This window comes from Haliotis rufescens, unplaced genomic scaffold (genome assembly GCF_023055435.1).
Source record: "Haliotis rufescens isolate VD_foot unplaced genomic scaffold, xgHalRufe1.0.p SCAF_7, whole genome shotgun sequence".
Taxonomy (NCBI): domain Eukaryota; kingdom Metazoa; phylum Mollusca; class Gastropoda; order Lepetellida; family Haliotidae; genus Haliotis; species Haliotis rufescens.
In genome coordinates, this window is record NW_025964361.1 from 5,296,560 (window position 1) to 5,311,299 (window position 14,740).

The following is a 14,740-nucleotide window of genomic DNA, read 5'->3' on the forward strand; positions in this document are numbered from 1 at the left end:
AAATATCTGCTGACAACGAGTTGGCGGTGCACATGCTTTGCAAATCCTCCAATCGACCGAAATCTGCATAACAGTTTACAAACTGGATTTCGATTTTGTTACGCGATTTTGATTGGTCTATGCATAGACTCCATAATACCAGCCTAGTTCGGCAAGGGTGGAAACTGGACTTTTATAGTCAGTGAACTCTCTTGCCTCGGGAAGATGGACACCCCTAGACTCATGTAGTTTCTGTCTGCTAAGTTTTCCACACTCATTGTTGACAGATGCCCTGAAGAACCTGGTAGGGGAGGACAATGCGAGACGTGGAACCATCAAGATGTTTGAGGCTCTCCAGGATGTTCGGCTCAACAAGCAGCTCTTCTACGTGAGTTGTCAGGTCTTCCTGTGCTGCTACGTCCAGTGTTTGAAATAATTTTAAAACCCAAAAGGACAGTCGGGCAGGTGACCATAAGTGTTGCCTGCCCATCTTCAAAGTTACCTGCCCACATTCAGGTATTATAAATAATAAAAAATCACAAACATCAGAGACAAATCGCGTCATGATTCATTTGAAATAATGCAAACAATTACAAGAGAATCTAAGAGGAACTACAATAAAACTGAATACATAAGTAGTCCTAAAATTATCTGCCAGACAGTCGGGCAGGTGAAACAAATTTCATGCAGCCCGACAGAAAAGTTACCAGCCACAGGCAGGCGGGCAGGCGGGCAGGCGGGCAGGTGGGCAGTTGGGCAGGCAGTCGGGCAGGCGGGCAGGCAGGCAGGCGGGCAGGCGGGCAGGCGGGCAGTCGGGGAGGCGGGCAGGCTGTTATTTCAGACACTGGTTCCAACCCATGACAGAATTATTATTTCATCCCGCCATATTAGGATTCTCATCCTGTGGGGATCCCCGGGTAGAAGTGGTCCCAAGCAACCTTTGTTGGTTGTAAAACGCGACTAAATGGATCCGGTAGTCAGGCTCATGACATGGTTGATTGTGTAGATTATTTGAATATTTTTAGCTCATGTCTTTCTGTGTGAGGATCAGAACTTATCAATAACCTGTCGTCCTATATCATTTTAATGCCATTCCACTGTGCAATGTATTATGATACATGCCTGTTTCCAGAACTGTTTATGATGGAGCTATGATGTTAATGTGTGTGATGTGTATGCAGAGTGAGTGAGTTGTGTCTATCGCTGCTTTTAACAGTATTCCAGTTATATCATGGCATGTCAGCTTTATGTGGGAGGAAAGCCCCAAGTGATGCAGGTCTTACACGTTTACCACTTTAGTGAAACCCACGAGCACGGGTACGGTGCTGACAAACCTAGAAACATAATTGGGGTGAATGAGATTCGAACTCACAATCAATAATGTTTCTTGGGTGCCAAAGGGATGCAACTCCGCACAGCAAATCATGGTGTCTTAGATGACTGGGCCACCACCTGTGCCCCCGATGTGTTTGCAGAACATCATTGAAGTGTTTATGATGGAGCTGTGATGTTAATGTGTGTTGTGTTAACAGAACATCATTGAAGTGTTTATAATGGAGCTGTGATGTTAATGTATGTTGTGTTTACAGAACATCATTGAAGTGTTTATGATGGAGCTGTGATGTTAATGTGTGTTGTGTTTACAGAACATCATTGAAGTGTTTATGAAGGAGCTGTGATGTTAATGTGTGTTGTGTTTACAGAACATCATTGAAGTGTTTATGAAGGAGCTGTGATGTTAATGTGTGTTGTGTTTACAGAACATCATTGAAGTGTTTATGAAGGAGCTGTGATGTTAATGTGTGTTGTGTTTACAGAACATCATTGAAGTGTTTATGAAGGAGCTGTGATGTTAATGTGTGTTGTGTTTACAGAACATCATTGAAGTGTTTATAATGGAGCTGTGATGTTAATGTGTGTTGTGTTTACAGAACATCATTGAAGTGTTTATGAAGGAGCTGTGATGTTAATGTGTGTTGTGTTTACAGAACATCATTGAAGTGTTTATAATGGAGCTGTGATGTTAATGTGTGTTGTGTTTACAGAACATCATTGAAGCGTTTATGAAGGAGCTGTGATGTTAATGTATGTTGTGTTTACATAACATAATTGAAGTGTTTATGAAGGAGCTGTGATGTTAATGTGTGTTGTGTTTACAGAACATCATTGAAGTGTTTATGATGGAGCTGTGCCCAGAGGTTGAGAAGATCCGATCTCGTCTCGACTCCCAGACGTCCCCAACAGTGAGCACAACCAGTACAGCAGTGCAGACCTGAAGCTGCCATTACTTGTGGCTCGAGACACTCCACCCCTGCAAGTGTGTCAGACAGCCATGTGATGCGGGGCATAGGCATTAATCAAAAGGGACCTCGCCCTCACTTGACGATGGGCTTGTCTCCATCTCAACCCTTGGCTTTCAGTACAACACTAGTCATCTTCAAGTTGCTTTGTAGTTCAGAGTACCAGAAACTGGTGATCCTAGTTAAAAAAGAACCAACAACTAAATGAAACACTACATGTTGTTGCTATATTAAATTATCAATGTGATATTTAAACCTACCTCTCTTGAAAAACTATGTCGATGGTGTAAGATATGATTTTCTGCATGATGGCATCATGTCCCCATTATTCTACTACTAACCCACTTGATTTCAGTTATTCCTGACCAGGTTCCATCAGCTATTACCTCTTTGTGAAATACCGGTATTAAGGAATGTGTCCCGTATTGATATACAGTCAATTTCAAGAACAGAAAGATTACAAAAGGTGGCTTTCCTCTTGTTTAACAATAGATGTGCATGAAACAGTACTAGTTAATTCAAAATGGTTTATTATTTAGACTCAAAATAGAGACTACTGTACACTGCACGGCATCCATATGTATTGACAGGTGATGGAGGCGCGTTGCAACTTGTCTGACTGTCCAGTTACATTGTTGAATTATTTCATAAGCTTAGCTGTGGAGACAAGCCCTTCTTGACATTGCATGCCAATACTAAGCTCTGTGCAGCTTGATATGTTATTAATGATACATTCCTGACGTCGCTGAGTGTTGTGAATATGATGTTATCTGCAACACAGGGTCTACATCTGTCAATTTTAAAATTTGAATCCGTGATATGTAACACTTTCCTGTGATATTCAGTATTTTGTATACTTATCCTGCATTACTTCGTCTAAGTGCCCTTCCATCGCAGTGCTACCTCCCCACGATGTCTTCAGATGTTACATTCCAAAGCAGTAATGTGCTCTTAGGTGATGTCATCTCTTCCGGGTCACGCTGTGTGAGGGTACTACCTCACGATTGGAACAACTGTCTTTTACAGAAGGACCTTTCACCACTCTTCTGTCTGTTAAAAAACAGCAGTAAATGCATGAGAGAGTAATGCAGGATAGGTATACAAATGTAAAAGATATTTGAGTTTACTAATTTTATATATCAGATATCTTTTTGAAGAGTTGTTTCGAATGCTGAATCTATAGTCTATTTTTTTGCTGACATTGCAAGTTTAGTTACTTGGTGTTCATGTGTATGTGTGAGAGACAAGTGAAAGGTATTTGGGTTTGGGGGAGACGGGGAAAGAGAGAATGGGGAGGGGCAGGGAAGAGAGAATGGGGAGGGGCAGGAAAGTGAGAATGGGGAGGGGCAGGAAAGAGAGAATGGGGAGGGGCAGGAAAGAGAGAATGGGGAGGGGCAGGAAAGTGAGAATGGGGAGGGGCAGGAAAGAGAGAATGGGGAGGGGCAGGAAAGAGAGAATGGGGAGGGGCAGGAAAGAGAGAATGGGGAGGGGCAGGAAAGAGAGAATGGGGAGGGGCAGGAAAGTGAGAATGGGGAAGGGCAGGAAAGAGAGAATGGGGAGGGGCAGGAAAGAGAGAATGGGGAGGGGGCAGGAAAGTGAGAATGGGGAGGGGCAGGAAAGTGAGAATGGGGAGGGGCAGGAAAGAGAGAATGGGGAGGGAGATGATGAAAGGAAGAGATTAACCAAAGATGGGGATGATACAGAGATTGTTGAGGACCATTCATTTCAGCATTTTAGATAGATGTATATATGCAGTAAAGTACAGCTGGTTGGGTAAAGCACAGAGACAAGAGAAACAGACAGATTCATATTGTAATCAGCAACATTACTCCAGCAGTGAAGTCTTGTTAATCAAGACATTACCATCCCTGTGAAATTGTCCAGATTAACACATTTCTGGATGAACGAATCATGGGTATGGAGTAAGGTTGCTTTGGTTACGCATGTTCTCATCCAGATGGTCTGGAAACTCCATCCTCTGTATCTGGACCAACAATGTTTCATTGTATTCACATTATTAGTTATCAACCTGACCAGGGACCACAGTGTTTAGTGCTATGACTGTTGTCAGTCTATGTTAAAGTATGGTGCCGTCCCTTGGGCATGCCAGAAACCTATGATTGTGGGTTCGAATCCCGGTTCACCCCGATTATGTTTCTAGGGTTGTCAGCACCATACCCTTGCTCGTTGGTTTCACCGAAGTGGTAAACGTCTGAGACCTGCATCATTTGGGGCTTTCCTCCCACATTAAGCTGCGAGCCGTGATATAATGATCCACTGAAGGTACATGTACCATTTCACTGATGGGCTATCAGGGATCCATAGTGCTCCAATCTCAGTAAGGCTTAAGAATACGAAAGAATTGGTTCTCAGGCAATGGCTTTTGAAAATATAGTGCGGGCGGGCAATGTTTTTTTTTAGTTTGGTTGTTTAAACTAGAATGTAACCAAATAAACAGTTGTGTACAATCTACCTGGGAAAGGGCCAAGCTATATAAATGTATTCCTTGTATTCTTTCCTTATTTGGATCACATTATTTGTAAATATTGTAGCATTTCACTGCCTGGGTTTGGGTGTTCTAGAGGTGGAATTTTTCAGGACTTATTTAAAAAAACAAAAACAAAAACAAAAACATGCTCGGAATTTTTAAGGACTTATTTAAAAAAAATAAAAATAAAAACAAAACATGCTCGGAATTTTTAAGGACTTATTTTAAAAAAAACCAAAACAAACAAAAAGCATGCTCAGACCTTATCATGATGGGGGCAGTTTCTGAGAACCAAGACTGTTATTATTTTTAGCCTAAAGATGTTTTCAGATCTTTACTCCAATACAATACCCTACCCTGCCAGGACACCTCCATAGGCCATCTCACTTGCCAAACAGCATCGGTGGTTCTAAAGTCTCAGTACAAGCAGAGACCATATACCGATCGATACATGGTCTCTGGTACGAGTTAAGCATTCAGACAAGCATGCCTGAATTTTGTATCTAGAAGTTTCTAGATGCTTAAATGCTACTTTGTTTTGGATATATCCTGTCATTTCTGAGGGCCATGGCATCTGCACACACAAGGATCTACCATTGAGGGTACATTTGTGTTCTGTGGTGGTTTGGTTTTGCTAAGATCCAAATTTCCAAAAAGAGGTGGTAAAACAATGGAACAGTATTATATATAAAGCTGACATCGGACTGGTGACCTCCTGTGGAGGCCCTCAGATCTTGATGTATCAGTGAGTGAGTGAGGTTTAACGCCGCTTTTAACAGTATTCCAGTTATATCACGGCATATCAGCTTAATGTGGGAGGAAAGCCCAAAGTGATGAGGGTCTCAGACGTTTACCACTTCGGTGAAACCCACGAGCACGGGTATGGTGCTGACAAACCTAAAAACATAATTGGGGTGAACCGAGATTCGAACCCACAATCATAGGTTTCTGGTGTGCCCAAGGGACGCAACTCTGCACAGCGAATCGTGGCGCCTTAGACGACTGGGCCACCCGTGCCCCCTCTTGATGTATCAGAGTGAAAGAGTGCACCAGAATGTCCGAGGAGGGATACTGGTCAGACATCGTGTCTCATGTCATATTTTAGGGTGTTTTGCTCTGTGATAGATTTTAATCAGGAATTTAGTTTTAGGTCCCCAAAATGAAAATGAAGTGATCTTGTATTTGTCCTGTTGTCCATTGTTTCACATTTTCCTCATCACTAGGCACAAAACTATTAAAGTCTGTGCACAGAATTCCCAAGCTATTTAAAAATGGAAGCCATATTGAAAATGCTGTTTTTGCCTATAACACAGCTATTTCTGGATGTATCATAATGAAATTTCACAAGTGCTGTTGGAATAGCATAATTTCTTTTTTGTATTTTGATTCTGACTCATCTGGGCCCTTTGACCTTCACCAGACACGTAATCATATTGATATACAGTCCCTGCCTTCACATACCAACATTTATCTAGTTTTCAACATTTTTAGACTCTCCTATGAAACCCTCTGCATAATAAAGCTGATTTTTACATTATCCCAGCAATGGTGTCTCAAAACACAGCTCACATTATCCCTATTATGCTCACAGAATTCCGATCATGATATTAATATGAACCCCACTGCAGCAAAATTGCAATCTCATTAAAATCAGATCTTAGTTCTCGCTACCGCTAAACAATGACATCCCATTATGGGTCACCTCAGACCGACCTTGCGCGAACTTTGACCAACCAATGGAGTGACCAATCAGAAGGCAGCTTTCTCGTGCTTTACGGCACAAGTTTTGAATTGGCGACTACGCTTCGAAACATATTTTGACAAATTCTCGATTACCAATTTGAAACCTGAACAAAAAACTTCCTGGAATGGCTAGATTGTAAGGATTCAGTCATTAAACCTGTAACTATCGTTCGGAATACCCCATGTTAAAGTTTTCGAGATTGCATGATTAGAAATCACATTCCGACTATCACTTTCATAATCTGGTAAGCGACACACTGATTGGTCGGAAAAGTTGTTCTGACGTGACCCCTAATGGGATGTCCTCAGATCGGATTTTAATGAGATTGGCAAAACTGAAAAATTCTTTATGGCCCTTCCCAGAGTGAGTTTGGCTTTTATGTGAACTTTGAACATTATGTTAGTTATATCAGGCCATGTCAGCTTGATGTGGGAGGAAAGCCTTAAGTGATACAGGTGTCAGGCCTTTACCAGTTTGGTGAAACACACGAGCACAGGTATGGTGCTGACAAACCTTGAAAAATCAGGGTGAAAATGAGATTCGAATCCACAATCAATAGCTGATATTTATTTATGTATCAATGTTTACCTTCAAATATATACTTAAATAGTACACAACTTTATGTATGATGTTGAAAATTTTACACACTTTAAGTTGAGCTACAGAGCCTAATTATTTGAAGTCAATTTCGGAGAACCAATGATGTCTAAGTAGTTGTTGTTGGTGATGTATGATGACTATGCTGTGCAGATTCAACTTTACCTCGACTTATTGTGTGACTGCAATATTAACTAAGCCCTATTGCTTGTTCGTCTCATCTGTGCAATAAACTTGTTTGGAAGAAACATTTCAGTTTTCCATACTACATCACCCTGACCATCCTGACTTGAAGTACATGGAAGAACAAGTATAGATGAGCGGATCCATCAGTGATTTGTTTGTTTGTTTGTTGTTTAACGCCACACTCAGCAATATTCCAGATATATGACGGCGGTCTGGATAATCGAGTCTGGACCAGACAATCCAGTGATTGATATCATGGGCATCGCTCCACGCAATTGAGATACGATGATATGCATCAACGAAGTCGGCGAGCCTAACCACCCGATCCCGTAATTCGCCTCTTATGACAAGCATGGCATCTCCATGGGTCCATCAGTGAGAAAGAGTTACGACTACTACACTGATCTAACAAATGGTGACTGCTTCAGATATGGAGACAGTGAAACGCTTTCATCGGGACATATTGAGCAATGCAAGCCCTTATCTCAATGTGCATAGCTCGGGGATATTTGAGATAAAAATAATATTCAAAACTGGGTTCATCTACTGCTAGTGTGTGACACTGCATATTGAAAGTGAAGCTCTCTTAGTTGTGGTATTGCAGTATTATATTATAAGCAACCTGTTGTACCAGAAGCATGTGAAGCTGAGGTGAAATAGGGTTTAATGTCATGCGTCATGTCCAGCATTATTGCACTAAGCAACATGCATGCACATTTTGTTTTTATTTGTTTGTTGTTTAATGCCACACTCAGCAATATTCCAGCTATATGACAGCATTCTGTAAATAATTGAGTCTGGACCAGACAATCCAGTGATTGACATAACCATCCATCCACACAATTGGGATGCGATGACATGCATCAGCCAAGTCAGCGAGCCTGACCACCCGATCCTGTTAGTCGCCTCTTATGACAAGCAGTCGCCTTTTACAACAACCATGGGTTGCTGAAGACTTATTCTACCCCGGATCTTCACATGTGTGTGTGTGTGTGTACTGCTTGTACTAGTCCGGACTGATGCTGATTTCAAAGTGCTAGCCTACTGAGATTCCATGCCATAGTTTAACATGAATACTCCACTAGACACAGTATACTGACTCCTAGCCAACCAGTCCTTGTCTTAGCCCGTTAATGCCGAGTGCCAGACAGGGTAACAACAAGTACCATCTTTAAATGTCTTTTGGTATGACGTGGCCGGGGATAGAACCATCGACCTTCCGCTTTCTGAGTGGATACTCTCCACGATTAGTACTAGTTGAATGTAACTCATGTCTACCGCTTCAAATCTGTAGAGCCCAGGTGCCCCTGCCAATCTGTGGAGCCCATTTGCCCCTGCCAAACTGTGGAGCCCATTTGCCCCTGCCAATCTGTGGAGCCCATTTGCCCCTGCCAATCTGTGGAGCCCATTTGCCCCTGCCAATCTGTGGAGCCCATTTGCCCCTTCCAAATATGTGGAGCCCATTTGCCCCTTCCAAATATGTGGAGCCCATTTGCCCCTCCCAAACTGTGGAGCCCATTTGCCCCTCCCAAACTGTGGAGCCCATTTGCCCCTCCCAATCTGAAGAGCCCATTTGCCCCTGCCAATCTATGGAGCCCATTTGCCCCTCCCCATCTGTGGAGCCCATTTGCTCCTGCCAATCTGTGGAGCCCATTTGCCCCTGCCAATCTATGGAGCCCATTTGCCCCTCCCCATCTGTGGAGCCCATTTGCCCCTGCCAATCTGTGGAGCCCATTTGCCCCTGCCAATCTATGGAGCCCATTTGCCCCTCCCAAACTGTGGAGCCCATTTGCCCCTTCCAATCTATGGAGCCCATTTGCCCCTTCCAATCTATGGAGCCCATTTGCCCCTGCCAATCTGTGGAGCCCATTTGCCCCTCCCAATCTGTGGAGCCCATTTGCCCCTGCCAATCTATGGAGCCCATTTGCCCCTCCCCATCTGTGGAGCCCATTTGCGCCTGCCAATCTGTGGAGCCCATTTGCCCCTGCCAATCTGTGGAGCCCATTTGCCCCTGCCAATCTGTGGAGCCCATTTGCCCCTGCCAATCTATGGAGCCCATTTGCCCCCCCCAATCTGTGGAGCCCATTTGCTCCTGCCAATCTGTGGAGCCTATTTGCCCCTGCAGATCTATTGAGCCCATTTGCCCCTGCCAATCTGTGGAGCCTATTTGCCCCTGCAGATCTATTGAGCCCATTTGCCCCTGCCAATCTGTGGAGCCCAATTCATTAACACAGTGCCAAATTGAAAAGTTGTGTAACTTCTTCCCAAGTACCTAGCAGCTTCTGTAGCACCAGGGTAAAATGTGTCAACACTTGTCAACAATAATAACAACGATCTTTTGTGTAAATGCATTATAAAGTTTATTCCTCTGAATATAAGACTACCGCAAACTACACCATATCATACAATCATCATACACAAAAATACCTCTGATGTAGTCTGGGCAATGATTGGTGATGCTAAATGAGTCTCTGATGATAGCATGATGTCAACTTGTCTAACCCTGAGCTTGGAACTCAACAATGTTCCAAGAGATGTCGATGTTTGCAGTCCATGTATCATTACTCCATCTTGAATTGTCCAAATCCATGGAATAGACCAATGTAGTTTCGTTCTAGCATGTCCAATGCAGTCGTCAAGGCTCAAAACTTGACCATTATGTACAAACATTGTGCGTTAAATTATGAAATTTCAAAGAACCTTTCAACGAATGAATCTATTATGGAAGCTTAAAAATAAGTCAAAACTGTAATCTCAAACACTAATACTTAACAAAAGCTTAACTGCTTTAGCATGTTTACAAAGGCCAGACCAATCATCACCTTCCATTTGCAGACACCCTAAATTTGTGAAGTAAAAGGAAGACAAAAAACTGTACACTTGAAATTATGCTTGTTTGTATTTTTGTACATACTGTATTATTAAGAAATTTAACCTCATTGAATCCTTGAAAAAATAAACATTTATTTTGTCTCGTATGGCTATGACTGTGTCGTAAGTATGCAGAAGTATGTGATAAAGTCTTTTAGTAAAGATTGTCTGAGCGCTAACATCGCTTTGTGGAACAGCGCCCTGAACACAGCTCTTCAAAGTGATTGTACGGCTACGACTGCCATGAGTATATGACAAAATGTTTGTCTCACGATCGTCCTAGTGCTAAGACTGCTTGATGGAACAAGTCGAAGACATTAACTCATCAGGCCATTAGACACAAATGGTCCGCAAAAAAAAGATGTTGACAACTTGGGAGTTAGCATGGTTCAATGATTGTGAGGCTGCACAGGTAAATACATGGGACCATCTGGATGATAGGTAAGATGATGGGCAGAACCTGCTAGATATGTACACTGACTAATAAATGGATTATGAAAGAGGTACATGTCTACCATATACATACTGGGTATGACTTCTTCAAATACAAGGTAACAATACGCAATGCTGACTAAAAGTAAGTACATGCCACTATTTAACACAAAAGTACTGCTTATGTGGTTACATGTATTAAATAATACAACTCAACTTTAGATAGGAAATTCTAGGGTCCTATTCCGCAAAGGGATCTTAGTGCTACGAATATCAAAATTCCAAAACTTAACACAGATTTACGATGGTCGTAGCGCTAAAATTCACTTGTGGAATGGGGCCCTGAATGTGTCTGATTGTTTTAATATTGCCATGGAATGGACATATTCCGCTTCATGTCAAGTTAAGATAATAAATCCATCAGTTTTCCTGCATGAAATATCCCTATTGTAAGTGGAGCAGTATAGACACTTCTTGTGTAAGGTGATAACACCTAATACATGTTATATTGAACATCTTATCTGAAATGCAAATATTCTGTAGCATAATCTCCATTAAGAAAAAGATGTTTGAAACAAAATCATAAATTCCTCATAGATAATGTTTGAATTATGCAATATATCCAAGAAAGCTTGACACTTTCAGATTACATTACCAATTTGAATAGGCAAAATAGGAATGTCAGGTGATGATGAACACAATTAATGCTGTTTGAGGATGATTAGCAATGACACAATAATATTTTCTTATCTCCACAAAACAAATGCCATTTTTCTTCTTATTTAAAGAATGGTGATTTTTGGATGTTAACTGTTCTCGGATAGTAAAGAAAGAAGCATCTGGCTAACTACATCCAGAGATATTTTCACATATTTCATTAGTACTCTGAGAACATGTCTCTAACACAACTGAGAGAGTATTAGCAACATTTAACACCCTAACTTCAAGTATTCAACAGATCTCAACTCATATTATTTGTCTGCATGGATCAAGACATCACTTGTTTATTTTTTGGTTTACGGACTGGATCATATAAAAATTATTCATAATTTATTCCTATTTGCCTGACCGCTTCCTTTTTTTTATCAATTTGAAAAATGATGTTCAACCTTCTGAATAGCTGATTAAAAGCTTTGTATGAATTCTCTGTCCACTGTAAACAGCAACAAGCCTCATCAGAAGTAACTATGTACATGTTGCTATAGACACACTAAACATCCTACACTTTATACAGTATTCACATTTAGTTTTCCCCGCTAAACTGACCAAACTTCAGGCCAAATAAAATGTAAAAAATATATTTATAAAGAAAATATGATATTTCGACCGACCCAAACTATTGGTTCGCCAAAATCTGTAAACCATAAAATGAAGGAAGTGTGCCTAACACAACACAACACAACACAACACAACCCTTCCACACATGTGACTGAGTGTTGCTGTGAGTAATGTTGAGAAGATGCAGCTCCACATTGCATAGAACTGAGGAGTGTGCAGTCCGCCTTTAAATAACCAGGACATTCACTCAGGATTAATAACCCTGTTCTGAAAATTATGAATTTTCTTTACTCGATAATTATCATAAAAATGTTTCTCTCAGAGCAATTTGAGTTTTCAGCCCAGGATGCCTTCAAACATGTGTGGGCCAGGACTAGTAAGCGTGAGTCTAAACACAGGAAATGGGCAGTCCAATCAAGTGTCTCCAACACTATGACTGCAAGCTTAAATCTAATGATGCATACCACTCAACTTTTGATAAGGATATTCTGAGTCTACAGGAGGGCTGTTACTGATTACGCTATGTACACAGAGAAAGGTCTCAGTTAGACTCACGGCACTAACTACAATGTCTACCGAGACTGGAAACAACGCCAGAATGTCCAGCATAGTCCCTCTAGAAAATGTACACCACAGCTCTGAAAACTATCTGAAAACTATCTAGACCTAGACAAAGATCTATTCATACAATGCTAAATGCTTGTCAGCAAGTCTAACTTGATCTATATGCAGGGAGAGGTAAATGGTCTGGCTATTTGAGGGGATGCACGCTGGTTCCAGTTTGTGTCTGTACACGAGGTAAGTCGGTTATTACATACATCAGTCACACTCACACAGACTTGGTAAAAAATAGGGAAACAAGCAGATTGCCTTCACAGGGGACATGTTTGGTCAATGTTATGCATAGAGATGTGATACATACACGGAAACACCGATACTCACTGCCCTCCACAAGATGAGTGGATGAAACATGAGAGTGGTCTAATGCTGCTTTGAACAGTATTTGTCAGCTTTGTGTGGAAGATAGCCCAAAGCGATGAGGTCAAAGACGTTTACCACCTTGGTGAAACCCAAGAGCATGGGTATGGTGCTGACAAACCTTGAAACACAATCAGGGTAAATCTGGGATTCGAACCCATGACTGCAGGTATCCATGAGTCAACTCAGTACACCAAGCTGCAACGCCTTAGACAACAGGGCCACCAATGCCCCTCTTACACAAGACAAAATGGTTGAACACAGTAATATACACAGAACTTACTCAATCAATGTCGAACATGAGAGACTTGAGCGATAGACTACTTTGAACAATATGTCTGTCATAACATGTCGGCTTAATGTGGGAGGGAAGTTCAAAGTGATGCAGGGCCTTGACATTTACCAGCTGGAGAAGCACAAGAGCAAGGGATGGGGACCAACAGATGGAGGTTACAACTGGGTGAATCTGTGATCATGTCAGAGGCATGAATTAGGGACGGAACTTTGTACAGCAAGTTGCAATGCCTCGGGCTGCTGGCCCACCCGTGTGCTCAGATTTGCAAGGTAGAGAGCAGTGGGTCTCGGTCTTATGTTTACAAATGTACAAACGGAACCGCAAACAGAAATATTGTACATAGAATAACAAGCAAAATACAAAATGTCCTACATCATATATACAACATAAATGAAGTCAGTGAGCTGCCATGGCATCATTATTGCATGTGAACTAACAGGTGCAAGATTACAGTTGCACTTGGGACGACAATTTCCTAAAGGTGTTCTGCAGACTATTTCATAATAGAACTAGTAACAAAACAAGCAATGTATGTTAACTTTCCACCAAAATAACTCACCAAATTTTGTTCCTATTCATTGAGAAATGAATGCTCTTACATTTTCTGTTTTATTTTCCAGTATAAAATGGGAATTCAGATAAAAAAATTAAAAAATTTGCAACTGTGATCTTGCACCTCACATTTTCAGGCTTTCAGTGCCATGGGCTCCTGTATCTACAAAGTTTTTAACGACCAGTTGGAAACTTCAAGAGTTAACCTGAGTTTGAAGACATGTTTAATATGAACAAATCATGTGCAGTTTGGATGCAAGTTTTCTCCTGTCAAACCTGTTCAAGGTAATGAGGACTGACCCCATACCCACCTATCTTGAATGACCCAACATTTCCACTAGAGATGTGTACATTGTATCCTGAAACATTCTGACTTCACCCAATCATGTGGCAGATGACCTAACAAATATCTTACTCTCTAAATATATATTCATCATTGATCCCTAATGTTTTAAAATGCCGTACAACTAAAACTAACTGGTTTAATGACATCACTGACAGTTTGGGAAAACATATGCCCATGGCAAGCCAAACACGGGTTGGTTCATTTCACAAAGAATGAACATTCCAGTGACCTTGACCTTCAATGTAGGTAGCTGATAACCTTTCCACTTCAATGACCCATATTAAGAATGAAATGTAACATAGTTCATCCTACTATAATGAACACTTCTTGAGTTATTGGAACATAAAACATCTTTTAGCTTATGACCTTCAGTGTGAACTTGACCTCCAATATCAGTTGCAAGTATTTCAAGAACATCCCAAAAGGCGATCCTGCATACAAACCCAAAGTGATGTCCCAAGGTGTAATTCAATGTAGCAATGAAGATATGGTCTATGCAACTGAATAAAAGTAGGTCATCGGACCTGCTACCACCTTGGCATACAAATAATATTATAGCTAAAATGGATAGAATTATCATTAAACCGCCCACATGTTATCAGAAATCAGCGGGCCACTGTAACTTGATAATGCCCTCATATTGCTTGACGACAGGCCATTATCACGCCTGTTGTTAGGTGACGTCATAGGATAG

The 14,740-nt window shown here is 41.3% G+C and overlaps 1 protein-coding gene across 4 annotated transcripts in view; it reads left to right on the forward strand.

Annotated features, from left to right (window-relative positions):
• LOC124149623 (sorting nexin-25-like) overlaps window positions 1–4,964 on the forward strand; it is a 37,459-nt gene extending 32,495 nt beyond the window's left edge. For 3 of the 4 annotated variants that reach the window (XM_048387663.1, XM_048387664.1, XM_048387665.1), the window contains 2 exons: window positions 267–367; window positions 2,139–4,964. In XM_048387663.1, coding sequence (XP_048243620.1) covers window positions 267–367; window positions 2,139–2,255 — 218 coding nt within the window. In that variant the 3' untranslated portion in view covers window positions 2,256–4,964. Of the gene's footprint in view, window positions 1–266; window positions 368–1,454; window positions 2,117–2,138 lie in introns of those variants that run through there. The other variant, XM_048387666.1, reaches the window with a different exon arrangement.
• The last annotated feature ends 9,776 nt before the right edge of the window (window positions 4,965–14,740 follow it).